The sequence below is a fragment of the Dendrobates tinctorius genome, unplaced genomic scaffold, assembly GCF_039654945.1.
Source record: "Dendrobates tinctorius isolate UK_male_01 unplaced genomic scaffold, ASM3965494v1 ptg000177l, whole genome shotgun sequence".
NCBI classification, from domain to species: Eukaryota; Metazoa; Chordata; class Amphibia; order Anura; family Dendrobatidae; genus Dendrobates; species Dendrobates tinctorius.
The window spans coordinates 3,106,230-3,123,561 of record NW_027361844.1 but is presented as its reverse complement, the minus strand read 5'-3'; the positions used below and the strand labels follow the sequence as shown (position 1 = coordinate 3,123,561).

The following is a 17,332-nucleotide window of genomic DNA, read 5'->3' as shown; positions in this document are numbered from 1 at the left end:
TAAAGTATTGATGATTCTGCCTGCGACAAAGCAGCGCGCTCACCTAGAGTAGAGAACTGCTCAATATGGCGCCGCCCACAAGCTACACGTGTCTCCAAGCCACACACCTTGCGTGCCAACGCAACCTTTTGCAACAACGTACTCCATGATTGGTTCGTGTCGTCACTTTCGGTTTTACTTACTATTGGTTAGCTGTATCCAAACTGTTTGATGATTGGCTTCTGTAATACCCCTTGTTTTCTGATTGGTAGAACTTGTTTGGCTCCTACAAGTGCCCTATGTGTGACAGGCGGCTGGCGGGAGACGAGACAACGAGAAGCCGCGGGAGTGGTAACAGCGAGGCAAGTGTGAGGCTGCTGTCCGCTGTGTTGTACTGGCTGCAGGAGATGATAAGGCAGAGCCACATGAGGCACCGTACAGGGAGAAGCCACAGCTTGAGGCGCAGCAGTCGGAGTCCAGCACGGCTGCTGCTCCCTGTAGTGTGAGGCGGCTCTGCTGCAGTCACTTCCTAAATAAACGTTATTTCCCTGTGTATTTGCACAGACGCAGCGTCCGTTCCGCAGTGTGTGATCAGGCCTGAATCCTGCTCGTTCTGTTATGGTGGCAGCATGTCTCCCATGATGCTGTGCCGGCTGTCAGTCCGTCACTATGAGCCACCATTGGTAGCATCCGCCCCGGGTGATTAGGACATCAGTAATCATTCACTACACTTAAGGCTGAGTTCACACGTGGCGTTTTTAACCGCGAAAACGCGAAAAATAAGCATCCCATGCATTCCTATGGGATTCCGCAATGCTGTACTAATGCTGCGGTTTTTACTGTGGCGGAATCGCTTCGCGGTAAAAACCGCAGCATGCTCATTAATTTGCGGAATCGCGGCGATCCCGCACCCATAGGAATGCATTGTTCCGCTTACTTCCCACATGTGGCTGTGCACACCATGCGAAAAGTAAGCAGAACATTTGCTGATGGTTCCCACGGTCCGGAGGAGAGCAGACTGTCCTCTGGGCTTTGGGTACCATATCCCTGTAAAAAATAGAATTTAAAAATAAAAAATATTGTTATTCTCACCCTCCGACGTCCCGCGCAGTCTTCCTGCTTCTCTTCACGCTCTCGTTCCCAGTAGTCCTTTGCGAAAATGCCCGTGATGGCGTCCGTTCTCGCGGGATCGCAAAGTCTCTCGGTCATTCGCACGACGTCATCGCGAATTACCGCGAGACGTCGCGATCCCGCGAGAACTGACGTCATCGCGGGCATTTTCGCAAAGGATTACTGGGAACGGATGCGCGGGACGTCGGAGGGTAAGAATAACACCATTTTTCATTTTTTTTTTACATTCTATCTTTTACTATTGATGCCGCATAGGAAGCCTCAGTAGTAAAAAGTTGGTCACACTTGTCAAACACTATGTTTGACGAGTGTGACCAACCTGTCAATCAGTTCTCCAAGCGATGCTACAGATCGCTTGGAGAACGCTAGCATTTTGCAAGCTAAATACGCTTGCAAAATGCTAGTTTTTCCGCGGGAAAATCGGGGGAATTTAAAATGCGATTTTCCCGCGGACTGGAATTCCGGAATTCTTGCGGTAATTTCCGCGAGAGTTCCGGTACGTGTGCACTTAGCCTAACTCCTCTAATGATGATTTCCTATCCTCGCCCTCAGGACTTCCGCAGTGGTCTGGTCTCTGGGGTGTATTACTGCAGGTCCCCTCCACTCATGAGAACAGGGACCCCGCTGTTATATGACCACTGCTCACATCGCTGTCTGTGATGCCCCCGTATTCTGTGCTCTACTGCTCTGTTCTTACAGGGACCCTGGTGTTATAGGACCACTGCTCACATCTCTGTGTGTGCGACTGTCAGAGATGCCCCCGTAATATGTGCTCTACTGCTCTGTTCTTACAGGGACCCTGCTGTTGTGTGACCACTGCTCACATCGCTGTCTGTGATGCCCCCTTATTCTGTGCTCTACTGCTCTGTTCTTACAGGGACCCCAGTGTTATGTGACCACTGCTCACATCGCTGTCTGTGTGACTGTCAGGGATGCCCCCGTAATCTGTGCTCTACTGCTCTGTTCTTACAGGGACCCCAGTGTTATGTGACCACTGCTCACATCGCTGTCTGTGGGACTGTCAGGGATGCCCCCGTAATCTGTGCTGTACCGCTCTGTTCTTACAGGGGCCCCCAGTGTTATGTGACCACTGCTCACATCGCTGTCTGTGGGACTGTCAGAGATGCCCCTGTAATCTGTGCTCTACTGCTCTGTTCTTACAGGGACCCCAGTGTTATGTGACCACTGCTCACATCGCTGTCTGTGGGACTGTCAGGGATGCCCCCGTAATCTGTGCTGTACCGCTCTGTTCTTACAGGGGCCCCCAGTGTTATGTGATCACTGCTCACATCACTGTCTGCGGGACTGTCAGAGATGCCCCTGTAATCTGTGCTCTACTGCTCTGTTCTTACAGGGACCCCAGTGTTATGTGACCACTGCTCACATCGCTGTCTGTGGGACTGTCAGGGATGACCCCGTAATCTGTGCTGTACCGCTCTGTTCTTACAGGGGCCCCCCAGTGTTATGTGACCACTGCTCACATCGCTGTCTGTGGGACTGTCAGAGATGCCCCTGTAATCTGTGCTCTACTGCTCTGTTCTTACAGGGACCCCAGTGTTATGTGACCACTGCTCACATCGCTGTCTGTGGGACTGTCAGGGATGCCCCCGTAATCTGTGCTGTACCGCTCTGTTCTTACAGGGGCCCCCAGTGTTATGTGACCACTGCTCACATCACTGTCTGCGGGACTGTCAGGGATGCCCCCGTAATCTGTGCTGTACCGCTCTGTTCTTACAGGGGCCCCCAGTGTTATGTGACCACTGCTCACATCACTGTCTGTGGGACTGCCAGAGATGCCCCCGTAATCTGTGCTCTACTGCTCTGTTCTTACAGGGAGCCCCGGTGTTTCGTGACCTGACAACTGCTCACATCGCTGTCTGTGGGACTGTCAGAGATGCCCCCGTTTGGTAGAGGAGCGGGACTTTGCTCCTATGTTACTAGGTTTATATTTTGGTAATACAAATGGAGATTCAGTGGCGCTTGTGTATGAGTGTAATTCCAGCAGCAAACACTAAGACACCTGTCACCTTTCCCTTTTTTTTTTTTTTTTTTCTTTTAAGCTGCTATCAGGGAGAAGTATCCTGCAGTATATAACCTGTTCAGTGATTTCAGGTTTTTACCCTCACTCATGCCTTTTTAGTTTTTAATGATCAGGTTTGGAACTAAGGCCGGGGTCACACTAACCGATGCAAAATACGGTCCGTAGTTTACAGGCGTAATACGGATGAATGACCCCTTAATAGTGCTCCGTATGTCATCCGTAAGCAAGGTGTGGTTGCGTATTTTGCGCATGTAAGCATTCGTATGTAATCCATATGGCGAGATTTTCTTGCAGCCTTGCAAAATGGACATATAATGGAACCCTATGACAGGGTTTATAACAGAAACCAAAGAATAGATGTAGACACATAGAATACATATAAATATATATATATATATACACACAAGTCATTGAGACAAACATATATATATATTTATATTTCACAGAGTTCTTCATAGCAGAATAGCCGCTAATTAAATTGCCGGCTTCTATCAAATCGTTCCCCAACCCGACATGAAATGACACATGGTTTACATTCAGTAAAGCATTTCATTTCATGTTTTTTTTATATGTCCCTGACTAGTAATTAGATGAGCGTTTGTGTGCAAAATTTGGAAGTTGTAGTTATTTTAAGGGGTTAATTCGTTGTCAAAAAATGCGTGGGCTTCCCATTGCCCTGTAGTGGTGGCGAATGGGTTAATCTAACAAAGGGTTAATGTCACCTTACAATCGAATGGTGACAATAACCCTTTGTTAGATCAACCCACTCGCCGCCACCACTACAGGGCAATGGGAAGCCTCTCACTTGTCCGTATTCCTCGCCAGTGTGACCCCGGCCTAAGATTGCCACCCATATATACAGTGGGGCAAAAAAGTATTTAGTCAGTCAGCAATAGTGCAAGTTCCACCACTTAAAAAGATGAGAGGCGTCTGTAATTTACATCATAGGTAGACCTCAACTATGGGAGACAAACTGAGAAAAAAAAATCCAGAAAATCACATTGTCTGTTTTTTTTTCATTTTATTTGCATATTATGGTGGAAAATAAGTATTTGGTCAGAAACAAGCAAACAAGATTTCTGGCTCTCACAGACCTGTAACTTCTTCTTTAAGAGTCTCCTCTTTCCTCCACTCATTACCTGTAGTAATGGCACCTGTTTAAACTTGTTATCAGTATAAAAAGACACCTGTGCACACCCTCAAACAGTCTGACTCCAAACTCCACTATGGTGAAGACCAAAGAGCTGTCAAAGGACACCAGAAACAAAATTGTAGCCCTGCACCAGGCTGGGAAGACTGAATCTGCAATAGCCAACCAGCTTGGAGTGAAGAAATCAACTGTGGGAGCAATAATTAGAAAATGGAAGACATACAAGACCACTGATAATCTCCCTCGATCTGGTGCTCCACGCAAAATCCCACCCCGTGGGGTCAGAATGATCACAAGAACGGTGAGCAAAAATCCCAGAACCACGCGGGGGGACCTAGTGAATGAACTGCAGAGAGCTGGGACCAATGTAACAAGGCCTACCATAACACACTACGCCACCATGGACTCAGATCCTGCAGTGCCAGACGTGTCCCACTGCTTAAGCCTGTACATGTCCGGGCCCGTCTGAAGTTTGCTAGAGAGCATTTGGATGATCCAGAGGAGTTTTGGGAGAATGTCCTATGGTCTGATGAAACCAAACTGGAACTGTTTGGTAGAAACACAACTTGTCGTGTTTGGAGGAAAAAGAATACTGAGTTGCATCCATCAAACACCATACCTACTGTAAAGCATGGTGGTGGAAACATCATGCTTTGGGGCTGTTTCTCTGCAAAGGGGCCAGGACGACTGATCTGGGTACATGAAAGAATGAATGGGGCCATGTATCGTGAGATTTTGAGTGCAAACCTCCTTCCATCAGCAAGGGCATTGAAGATGAAACGTGGCTGGGTCTTTCAACATGACAATGATCCAAAGCACACCGCCAGGGCAACGAAGGAGTGGCTTCGTAAGAAGCATTGCAAGGTCCTGGAGTGGCCTAGCCAGTCTCCAGATCTCAACCCTATAGAAAACCTTTGGAGGGAGTTGAAAGTCCGTGTTGCCAAGCGAAAAGCCAAAAACATCACTGCTCTAGAGGAGATCTGCATGGAGGAATGGGCCAACATACCAACAACAGTGTGTGGCAACCTTGTGAAGACTTACAGAAAACGTTTGACCTCTGTCATTGCCAACAAAGGATATATCACAAAGTATTGAGATGAAATTTTGTTTCTGACCAAATACTTATTTTCCACCATAATATGCAAATAAAATGAAAAAAAAACAGACAATGTGATTTTCTGGATTTTTTTTTCTCAGTTTGTCTCCCATAGTTAAGGTCTACCTATGATGTAAATTACAGACGCCTCTCATCTTTTTAAGTGGTGGAACTTGCACTATTGCTGACTGACTAAATACTTTTTTGCCCCACTGTATATATATCTATATATATATAATTTTTTTTTTTTTTTTCCCTTAAGCACTTCTTCTGAGGTCTTACAATTGTCTATTTCTAATTGCTATTTTCTCGCTATTATCCAGCTACATAAAGAGCACTTATAAGAGTTTTTTTTTTTTTTTTTATAACCAACTAATTTAGATTTCCTTCTTTATGAGTGTTCCAAGCGCACACTAATGTTATGAGTTAGGTTTATATTTTGTTTTCTTTTTTCCAAAAGCTTTAGTTTTAGCTTTAAGTGTTACTTAGGTAGAAGTTTCAGCCAATGGAAACTATTGCTATTTATGTGATGTCTCTGAGTTCTACTTAGGCGCTGATACGCAACATGCCCTGATAAGTGGAGATGGGTTCTGAATTAATATGCATGATGTGGAATGTGAGGGGTATCAAATCCCCTGGAAAAAGGTTAAAGTATTTTCACAAATCAGGCACTATCACCCTCACATTGTGGCTCTGGTCAAGACACACTTGACCGGAGATACGGCTCGGACTGTGCAGAAACCGTGGGTTCAGTGGTCTATACAGTTCACACCAGCTACTCCAGGGGGGTCTCATTACTAATACACAAGGACGTTAGATGGGAGGTCCGGGAGGCCCGGAGAGACTCTGAAGGGCGCTTCATATTCGTATATGCACTGATCAACTCTAGGAAGTATGTTATTCTGTGTGTTTATAATGCCCCTCCAGCGGGTACGTCAATTCTCCAGAAAGCATTGAGTTTTGCTTTGAATTACCCAGACGCAGATGTCATTTGTATGGGGGACTTTAACTTGGTGATGAATAATCGCCTCAACAGATTGAGACTAGATGACAGGACACAGGGTGGGACCCTGACAGCAGCTACATCCCAATTATCACAGTTCATAGAAGGTAGTGGATGGTTAGACCTATGGAGGACGCGCCACCCAGAGACAAGAGAATATACTTGCCATTCATCCACCTGACAGAACAACTGACCAATTACATGTTTTCGTGTCCTCCCACCCCGGACCCCGGAATGTTAATTTATTTTGGGACACCCTTAAGGCGTACTTGAGGGGCTGCCTATCTTCTACGATCTACATCAAACGGGTGACGTCGGGGGAGGATGATGAAATAGAGCAACGATTGAAAGATTCAGAGGCCGCTTACATATCCAATCAAACTAGTGGTAATAGAGTGGAGTGGTTGACGGCCCAAAGATTATATACTCAGCATAAAGACTCCAAGTACAAATGTAAATTATTCTTTACTCGCTAGTCCTACTTTGAACTAGGAAACCAGTCTAGTAAATTTCTGGCCTATTTGGTGCGGCAGCATAATACAACTAACACAATACTACAGATCCGCAGCTCAGACGGTACATTGGTGTCCTCGACGGAAGAAATAATGGGATGTTTCCATGATTATTATAGCTCACTGTACAGTTCAAGGGGTGACATTGATAGCCCGGGGTGTCTAGACTAGCTATCAGATATAACGTTTCCCACATTGAGTGCTTCTCAGCGGGCCTTTATGGACGCTGAGTTCACTCTGGAAGAGATAGAAGATGCTATGAGGGATATGGCCTCTGGGAAAGCCCCTGGGCCGGATGGGTTTCCTATTGAGCTGTACAGGAAATACCGGGAGATTTTGGCGCCACTTTTGTTGGTGTCCCGGGGGATCGGGGGGTCATGCCGGAGTCCTTCTATGAAGCTAATATAATAGTGCTTAAGAAAGAAGGGAAGGACCCTCTGGACTGCCCGATATCTTTAGTAAATGTGGATTACAAAATTTTTACGAAAATCTTGGCTACTAGGCTAAATTCAATTATTTTGGAACTTGTACATCCTGACCAGACTGGCTTTATGCCCGGTAAAAGCACCTCCATTAATATTAGACGGGTTCAATCGGTGGTCCAATATAGTTCCCTGATGCCGGACAATAGGTGGGCATTGGCATCGTTGGATGCAGCCAAGGCCTTCGATTCCCTTGAATGGCCTTTCCTCCACGCATGCTTGCAGAAATGTGGTTTTGGGGATAGGTACCTAAAATGGGTTAATACTTTGTATATGTAACCTAGGGCCCGTGTCATTGTAAATAGTTCCACTTCCTAGTCCTTTTCTCTGCACAGGGAGACTCGTCAGGGGTGTCCCCTCTCCCTGGCCCTCTTTGCTCTTGCAATAGAAGCTTTGGCAATTCGCATAAGAACTTCCCCTAATATTATGGGTATAGAGATAGCAGATCGGGTGGATACCATAGGCCTATATGCTGATGACATGGTAATATTTATGGATAGGGCGGAGGAGACACTGGCGGAAGTGATTGCCACTATAAACAAATTCAGTAGATACTCCGGCCTGTATATAAATTGGGAGAAGTCTGCTCTGATGCCTCTTTCTCATGCCCCGATGCCGCGACTTGGGAATCTCTCTCCTTGCTGCCTATTGTACCACATTTTAAATATCTAGGTGTTCATATCTCTCAGTCCAGCACGCTTGATCTGCAACTTAATATATATCCATTACTAGAAATGGTTAAAGTCAAATTTGCGATCTGGAGCAAACTCCCGCTGTCTGTAGCTGGACGCATTAATTTAATTAAAATGATACTACTCCCTAAGATCAGCTATTTTCTCCACCATAGTGCTGTGGTGGTGCCTAAGTCTTTCTTCACTAATTTGAATTCCCAGATTGTCTTTTATATGGGGGAAGGCCAGGCCCAAGCTCAGGCTATCCACCCTACAAAGGCCAAAAAAAGGGGGGGGGGGGCGGCACTACCGGATTTTTTTCTGTATTATCTGGCGGGACAGGCCAGAGCTATAAATAAGTGGATGCCCGGTAATCATCTTCCTAACTCTGAGAGCCATCTGCTTCATGCCGCACATGCTGACTCCCCCGCTGGGGTCTTTGGAATTGGAGAAAGTAAATGTCCCACATCTGCTACCCATGCTTCGTCTGGCAAGATTAGCGTGGAGACAGATTAAGAGAGTGGTTGGATTTAGTGATATCATAGCTGAAATGCCCTTATGGAATAATATTTTCCGACACTGCTTGCCCACCCATCTGCTGAATTCTGCCCTCAGTGCAATGTCTCTACGATAGGGGATATATATGAATGCGGTACACTATTATCTTTTGAACAATTACAAGCTAGGTGTGATGTCCCGAGGTCACAATTCTTCCGATATTTGCAATTAAGATCAGCCTTTGAGTCGCACATGAGATATGTTGGTATGAATAATGCTATTTCGTCTCTACCCTTGATAGGCATTCTTAAATCACAGGGTCCCCAGGGTCTCGTCTCCTCTCTGTACACACACATGCTACTGGTGGGGACGGAATCTGCCATATGCTTGTTTAGGGGGAAATGGGAAAGGCTCATCTCTGATACACGGGGAGAGGAGTGGGAGGAAATCCTGGAGTCACCAACTAAGGTGTCTCCGTCAATCAACAATAAAATGATACAACTTTATATTATAAACCAATCATATTTGACTCCGACTCGACTCTTTAAGATGGGCCGCTTCCAATCTTCGGAGTGTCTGAGATGTCATACATCAGATGCAGATTTTGTTCACATGATTTGGCAATGTCCGATTATAGCACACTACTGGAAAGAGGTGACGTCATTATTAACCTCCCTGGTACAGATTCCTGTTCCCTTTGAGCCATTAGTTTGTCTGTTTGGGGTGTGGGATGACGAGACATGGGGACATTATACGGGGATTTTCTTACGTGAGACGCTGTTTATGGCGCGGAAGGTGCTGGCACTGCGGTGGATGGGGGGTTCGGATCCCTCCCTTAGGGCCTGGATTGAATTGGTGAACTCGATCATACCGTACGAGCGTACGCTGTACCAAAACAGAGGGTGCCCGAGTAAATTTGAGAAGATATGGGAGAGGTGGAATTCCTCTCATCTCACATTGTAGGACAGAGATATCGCACGATAAGAGTTAACTATATGGACATAGGCTGCAAACAGTTGTTGTTTTGTAGTAGTAGTAATGGTTTAGAGGTTTGGCAGGCTTTATTATTTGAATAATAACACACAGACTATTGTAAGGCAATTGACAGTATGTTTTATTCTATACACAACTGGTATACATACACTGTTTGACATTAATGCTCTGTGGAATGTATATGTGTTATATGGTATTTTTATCATTGTCACTTTGCATATTGTATACCCTTGCTTTGGTTCAATAAACGAATTAAAAAAAAAAAGATGCCCCCCGTATTCTGTGCTCTACTGCTCTGTTCTTACAGGGACCCCCGGTGTTTCGTGACCACTGCTCACATCACTGTCTGTGGGACTGCCAGAGATGGCCCTCCCCCCCATATTCTGTGCTCCATTGCTCTGTTCTTACAGGGACCCTGGTGTTATGTGACCACTGCTCACATCACTGTCTGTGGGACTGGCAGAGATGCCCCCGTAATCTGTTCTCAACCGCTCTGTTCTTACTGGGACCCCGGTGTTATGTGACCACTGCTCACATCGCTGTGTGTGAGATGGTCAGAGATGCCCCCGTATTTTGTGCTCTCTTCTTACAGGGACTCTGGTGTTATGTGACCACTGCTCACATCGCTGTCTGTGGGACTGGCAGAGATGCCCCGGTAATCTGTGCTCTACTGCTCTGTTCTTACAGGGACCTCTGTACTTGTGACTGACATGGTCTCATCGGAGATCCCCTAGCAGTCAGACCTCCATCATTTATTCCAGGGATAGGTTGTGACCATTAGAGTGTTTTCCCATGGGCCATTTTGCTGTAGAGGTTGATGAAGGCTCACGTAGGGTTCTGTACACACGGCAGATTGCCCCCGAATCACAGTTACAGCCTGGTGTTCCAGGTGACAGATGTAATGTGCTGCTTTCTAGGCAGAAGTCTGGTGTTTTATACCCTGCTGTGATTGTCACCGCTGTCTTCTAATAAGATCATATCTGCTTCTGTTATAGAGGAGAATGAGTCATGGCGCTGAGAACGGGAGCAGGACCCCCCAGGTGCAGTTTGTGGCAGATGAAGATGTCCTGGAGCATATCATCGATATACAAGATGGTGGGTGACTCTTCTGCTATATTCACACACTAAGGGCTCATGCTGACGAGCGTAATAATCAGATGGGTGCTAGCCGTTGTTTTGAAGGATATCACTCGTCCCCATGTTATTTTATGGGGTCATGCACATGTCCTATTTTTTTCCCCAAATTGAGTCTATCCGAGGAAAGAAACCCAGCATCCGACATTAAGATCACACTTGACCATGCAAGTCAATGAAGACCATCGGATTGCACTGGGATGACATCTGACTGCAGTCCGATTTCCACGGATTTACAGAACAGAGAAAATGTAGATGTTTTTTACTCAGTGTCATTTGAATAATTAACCCAATTTTCTCCAAATTTGGGCTTGTGTGACCGCAGACCAAGGAGACCACATTCACACATGAGCACACCTTTGGCATATACTGGACCTGTACGCATAGACTTATTTTCCACTGTGTAGGAAAGCCTAGACTACTATTATTTTCCTTTCCACAGGAAAAGGTAACACAAATACAGTGTGCAGCGTACATGGCACTGTGTGTCTATACTGCAGCGCACATCCAGTGCTGCCGACGAAGGTATAATTTGGGGAATACTACCCACACACTATAACCTCCAGTGTATTCCAAAAGTGAGAAGCAAGCGGAGAGTTATTCCTAGTGGAGTATGACGAAGGAGCCATTATTTCTGCTTGTGGTTCTGTGCCTTGAAGGCTGTACATCTGGACAGACCGTCCTGGTGAGATAACATCTTCCTGTGCAGGAAGCTTCCTGGAGACTTTCCCTATTAAACTTCAGAATAAATCTGTTTATACTAAGCATCTACCAGTGTAGACTACGAGCAACCAGAATTTTATCTGTGCCTGTGTTAGAGGACTTTTTACCAGATTTATTCTGTTAAGCTGACGATCTCCAATTGCAGCTGTTTAATTTATGCTGAATTAGTATTTATTTTTCATCTGTGACTCTCCGTTCCAAACTTGTGCCCCCCGGTAATAAAGAGTGCCTACTATGTGGGGTTTTCCTTCAACCAACTTGGCTTACACCACTGAAGTTCTCGGTGGGAGTTTGTGTTTTCTCTCGTATGATGCTGGCCAATCAAATCACAGCTGTGTCATAGAGGGGAAACTGCAAGCATCTACTGAGGAGGTCACAGCTGCAGCCTGGTTCGGTGTGTTGTCACTCGTAGTCATTGGGTCCGTTCCTGCTATTGGAGCACAGCAGACAGCAGTGCTGGGGAGCCGGGCCTGACTGTGAATCCCCCACATCTGTCATGTGGTCTCTACATTGACGACCAGCCTGTGGCTGTGTGCCATAGGAGACTTGTCATTTTCACTATTTACAGTAATACTATGGTATATAGTCATAAAGAGAATTGATAGATGGACTTGCTGCATGTGAAATTAAACCATGGCCTGACTGAAGACGTGATCCATCATTCTAAGGCCGTGTTGAATTTATAAGCCAAAACCCGTAGTGGGCGATAAATCCAGAAGTGGTGACGTGTTTCTATTATACTCTTCCTCTGATTGCTCCACTCCTGGCTTTGGCTTACACATACTGATGTAAAATACTGACCCGATACTGATTGTGTGAATGTGGCCTTACAATCCTGTTTCTCTCTATTCATTAGATACAACGTATTGCATATAGGGAATCTCAATATGGGATTCTGCTTTGGGATCCACATTCTAAAAAGGATATTGGAAAGTTAGACTCAGTTTGAAGGAACACAACTAGATTATTACAAGTGATGGAAGGCCTCTCATATGATCAGAGGTTGGAAACATTGGCCTTGCGTAACTTAGAAAAGTGACGCCCCAGAGGAGATCTCATTTTTATGTATGGTCATACAAAGGGCTGACACATGACCTGTTACTTCCAAAGACCTTTCACAGAACTCTGGGGCACTCATGACGTGTGGAGGAAAGGTGATTTAGACATCTATATGAGAAGGGGTTCTTTACGGTTGGTGCAGTCAGACTGTGGAATGCTGTACCACAAGAGGTAACAGTGGCGGACACTATTTTAAAAAGGCCTGGTTGCTTTTCTCAAAACCAATGACATTGCAGGTTATACATAATCTAATGATAGAGTAATACAGAAGCTGTAACTGGACTTGTGTAGATATGTAAAACATACCCTCTTGCTGATTATTCCATGCTGGTCTCTCGTCACCATCACATGGGGTGAGAAAATACTTGGGTAAAATTTGTATCCTGTAAAATAACTACGTAACTGTCTCTTAAATTGTGGCCATCATTTCAGGGGTCCAACTTCGAAACAGCACGACTGCCCAGCGCGTCAGTAACATGAAGGGCTTGGCAAAGAGTTTTCAAAAGCTTCCTGCAGATGATGAAACGTTGGAGGTTTGGAAGGAAAAGGATTATGTGGATGTTTTAGGAACAGATGCGATTGGTAAGTTCAGCCGGTGCTGATAGTGGGGTTCTTTGCCGTGGGATTCTGACATGTGGCATGTTCTTTCCACTTGCAGATATTTTGCAGGAGGGACCTGTGACAGGAGGAGGAGACGTGTATTCTTTCCAGACAGTAAAGCGCTCCAATAAAATGGCACAGCTCGGTAATGGTCTATATTGTTTGTAACCTGTTTACACTGAAGTTTTCTCAATTGTCCCATGAGTTTGCTGGTGGCTCAGTGCTTGGAGGATGTAGGCTGTGGTCAAACACCCGGTTTTCCTCCCACACCACTTAATTTTGGCCTTTGCTACTAAGACTCTGATATTTTTTAGCTAAATTTGACACTTTTTGAATATTGGAGGAAATTTCTAGGTAAAGATGGGCAATGTAACAGTGGTATACAGTCCTAATGCGAAAAGACCCGATGCACAATATTGGTTGATTACATGGGTTGCATGGATAATTTAATTTCTTTGCAGTGTCTCTTATGTAACTGATGCAATCTGGAGTCGTTCATCTATTGTTAGAATTACTGATAACACATACATTCCATACGGAAGTGCATATTATTAATTACGACAAGTTTTTTTTTTTTTTTTCTTTTTCTTTTGCAGCTTCAGAAATGGCCCGTACACCTAGTAAGACTGTGACGTTCTCCACAAGTGATAGTCCTGAAGAAGCCATCAGTCCTGCAAGCTGCAACAGTATGTCACTCCATATAAGATTATTGTATGAGGACCTGCCAGCAGATTATCATGAATAAGTAACTTTCTTTGCTTCATTTCACAGAAAAATCCACTAATAAAACTCCCTCTAAGGTAAGGAAATGTCATGCCATCTTCATAATGTAAAACACAAGTAGTCCCTAGGATGTAGTTATAAATTATAACGTGGTATTTCCCTTACACTGAAATTTCCTGTAAATATGGGAAAAAATTCACTTTACTACTTTAAACCCTCTGAAGAAGCTTGGTGCGAAACGCCCATCTGATGCTTCTTATAATTGAGGTTTTATTGATGCCTATGTGTATGTATAACAGTATGTGTCACATCTCCCTCCCTTTATTACTAACACTGATTCTAGAGATATTCCATGTAATGACAGTCACAGTCTAGACTCCATCTGTTTATTGCATATGCTGACGTGTGATCTGATACATATTCGTATATTACTCTGTCGCCTCATTGGGAGACACAGAACCATGGGTGTTATGCTGCTGTCCACTAGGAGGCGACACTATGCATAATCTGAAAAAGATTTACTTTGGCTCCTCCTCTGCAGTATACACCCCTGGACGGCGTCAGCCTTCTCTAGTTTTTGCTTAGTGTCGCAAGGAGGCACACCTAAAGAATATTTCCTTTTTCTGTTTTTTTTCCGTTTTTTTTCTTCCGGATGACAGATGAAGAAAAGTGGGTCTCCTAAGGCCTCTTTCACACATCCGGTTTTTGTCATCCGGCACGATGCGGCGAAATTTTTAATAACCGGATCCAGCACCGGATCCGGTTTTGTCCCATAAGCTTTCATGGGCGTCGCATCGTGCCGGATGGTTATGCGTCGTGTCCGGTTGTTGCCGGACACGGCATAAATTAGCCGTCCGGCATCTGCAAAAAACGTTCCCTGCAACGTTTTTTGTCAGCGCCGGACCGGCTTTTTCCACAGCGCATGCCCGGACTCTGTGAATGTTAATCCCACAAGTGCCCGGCGAGAGAGAGAGATCTCTCTCTGTCACCCGGACACTTGTGAGAGATCTCTCTCGCCGGGCACTTGTGGGGTTAACACTCACAGTGTCTGGGTGAGAGAGAGAGATCTCTGTGGGGTTAACCCCACAAGTGCCCGGCAAGAGAGAGAGATTCTCTTGCCTGGACACTAAGTGTTAACCCCCCATGTCTCTCTCTCTCCACCCCCCTCCCCTCTCCTCCCCTCCCCTCTCCTATCCTCTCCTCCCCTCACCTCCCTTTCAGCAGCTGTCTCATTGGCTGCCTCTGTCCACCTCGTCCTGCGGCTCCTTTAATAATGTCCGAGCCGTATCGTCTCGCCGCACACACATCCGGTGTCACGGCTGCAGGCCGGTTCCGGCGGCCCGGCTTTTCGCCGCACGCCGCCGGACCCCACACACCGGATGTGTGAAAGTAGCCTTAGTGAGACTCCCGGCATGGCTCCTTCTTCGGCCCCCTATTATGGGGTGCTCAGTTGAAGTTGAGATGGCGGTTCCCCATGTCGCTCCTTCCCCTGTCCTGCGGGTGCTGGTTCGAAGTTGAGACCCCCCTCCTTCCCCAATCCCTTTCGGTCTTGGGTTGAGGTCGAGGCGAGGAAGAAGCCCCCTGACGGTGACAGCAGCACCCTCCCTAATCCCCCTCTGGGGGTATTAGGTTGAGACGCCGCAGATAGGGTCTGTTCCATGGCAACCTGCACAGCATCCAGGGACCCCAGCCAGCTGCGGACTCCTGTCGGGGCCGGGGGGAGTGCGGGCAGGCATAGCACATGCAGACACAGGGCTCTCTGCGCCCCTGTATATGCGGCAGCATCTGTCTACAGCACCGCAGGGGGACCCCTCACAGGGCCCCGCTTCAGGTTGTGGCCCCGCCGCTAGCCTGCCTTTCGATCCGGGGGGGGGTCCGGTTAAAATCCGCCCCCCCCCGGACTACCGCGCTGGCCTGGAGCCCTTCCTGGGCATAGAGGTCCAATTTAGGCCGTGGCTTCGGCCTAGCTGAGGTCGCCACCTCCTCTCCGCCCCCCCGGCCCGCCCCCCCCGGATGACAAATATGACACTCCACAGTGTCATAGAAGGGGTGGATCGAGGCAGAAAGGGCGCGCTTTTACATAGCCCTGCGTGCTCTTTTCAGCTCTCCGCCCCCTTCTTGTTCCTCCTCATCTCCTCGGCGGCCATCTTCGCTGCAGCAGACGCCGTCTGATACAGCAGCAGCAACGCCAGCAGTCTCCGGGGGGCACAGGACTGTGAATTGTCGGCGCTGGACCTAGGGTCACACTGGTGGGGTAAGATCACAGCCGGGTTCTCTTTACTCGGCTGTGAATCCATATTACCTAGAAGGCTTTCCTATAGTTTCCCCTGCGTAGCCACCCCTGTACGGTCCTCTGCTAGCCAGCCTCTGTGCACTATGCCGGGCTCAAGGAAAAGAACCAGGCAGGACTGTTTTTATGCTTTCTGCACAGCCTGCAAAGCCACTCTCCCCAGTGGCAGCACGTACCCGCACTGCAAGGATTGTATCCAAAATACTGGGTCAGTGCCCCAGGAAGCCCCTATCATTGCTTCAGCGGCCGCTACCACGCCGGAATGGGCTACGCAGATGTCGCAGTCTATGACACAGTCCATAGATAACCTGACCTCCACATTACTCCAGGCTCTGCAGGGTCATGTCTCGGCTATGAGCGTTACCCAGCAAAGGGACAGCTCCACCCAGGGACAGGCCGGTTCTGGCTCTCCCAGACGTAAGCGGACCCACACGTCGCGTTCCTCTGCATTATCCCTTAGCACACGGTCATCCCCCTCCATGGAGAGACACCGTAGTTCCAGGTCACCTAGACCATCCCCTACCAGAGACAGACAGCGCAAATCCCCACAGCGATCTGCGACCACAGCAGACCTCCACTCCACTTTGCCCATCAGGGATCGCCTTAGTGACACGCAAGATTCAGAAGGCATCTGTGACTCCGACTCAGACAACGAAACGGAGAGGTCTGCGGTACCTTGTCCCCCTAGCACTACAGCGCTAGTTGAGGACATAGTCTCTTCCATCCATCGGGTGCTGGAAATTTCTGATCCAACCCCGGAAGCCCCAGAACACAAAATTTGCTTTGAAAGTGTCCTGAAACCACCTAAGGTCTTCCCTAATCACCCGGCGTTTCAGACGATACTTACTAAGCAGTTCTCGCAGCCTGAGAAGAAATTTGCCAATCGCAAATGTTTGGAAGCAAGGTACCCCTTCCCACAGAATGACACAAAGGGGTGGACAGACCCACCCGAAGTGGACCCCCAGTCTCTAGGCTAGCAGCACAGGCCCTACTCTCACTGCCAGATAGCTCAACCCTCAGGGATGCAGCAGACCGGCAGATAGAACGCATGGCTCGTTCAGTTTTCGAAGCGGCAGGGTCCTCCCTGGCCCCCCGCGTTTGCTTCAGTTTGGGCGGCCAAGGCCATTCTGGCTTGGGCCAAAGCATTGCAAGATGGTCTTCAAGCTTCAAATCCCGGGCTTTCGGACCAAGCGGTTCAAATAGCAGTTGTAGCAGATTACATGCTTCATGCAGCCCTGGACTCTGCA

General features: G+C 47.2%; 2 protein-coding genes across 3 annotated transcripts in view; one reads left to right on the top strand and one right to left on the bottom strand.

Moving 5' to 3' along the window:
• Window positions 1-174, bottom strand: part of LOC141054230 (queuosine 5'-phosphate N-glycosylase/hydrolase-like) — an 85,567-nt gene extending 85,393 nt beyond the window's left edge. The window contains exon 1 of the mRNA XM_073551466.1: window positions 44-174. The gene's annotated coding sequence lies outside the window, so the exon portion shown is untranslated. The remainder of the gene's footprint in view (window positions 1-43) is intronic.
• Window positions 175-210: 36 nt separating this feature from the next.
• The window catches only part of ORC2 (origin recognition complex subunit 2), a 90,758-nt gene continuing 73,636 nt past the window's right edge, over window positions 211-17,332 (top strand). The window contains exons 1-6 of one of the 2 annotated variants that reach the window (XR_012221385.1): window positions 211-341; window positions 10,552-10,651; window positions 12,905-13,054; window positions 13,131-13,217; window positions 13,669-13,758; window positions 13,844-13,872. Coding sequence is in view for 1 of the 2 variants with exons in the window: in XM_073551465.1 (XP_073407566.1) it covers window positions 279-341; window positions 10,552-10,651; window positions 12,905-13,054; window positions 13,131-13,217; window positions 13,669-13,758; window positions 13,844-13,872 (519 nt within the window). In the remaining variant the exon portion in view is untranslated. The remainder of the gene's footprint in view (window positions 342-10,551; window positions 10,652-12,904; window positions 13,055-13,130; window positions 13,218-13,668; window positions 13,759-13,843; window positions 13,873-17,332) is intronic. The other variant, XM_073551465.1, reaches the window with a different exon arrangement.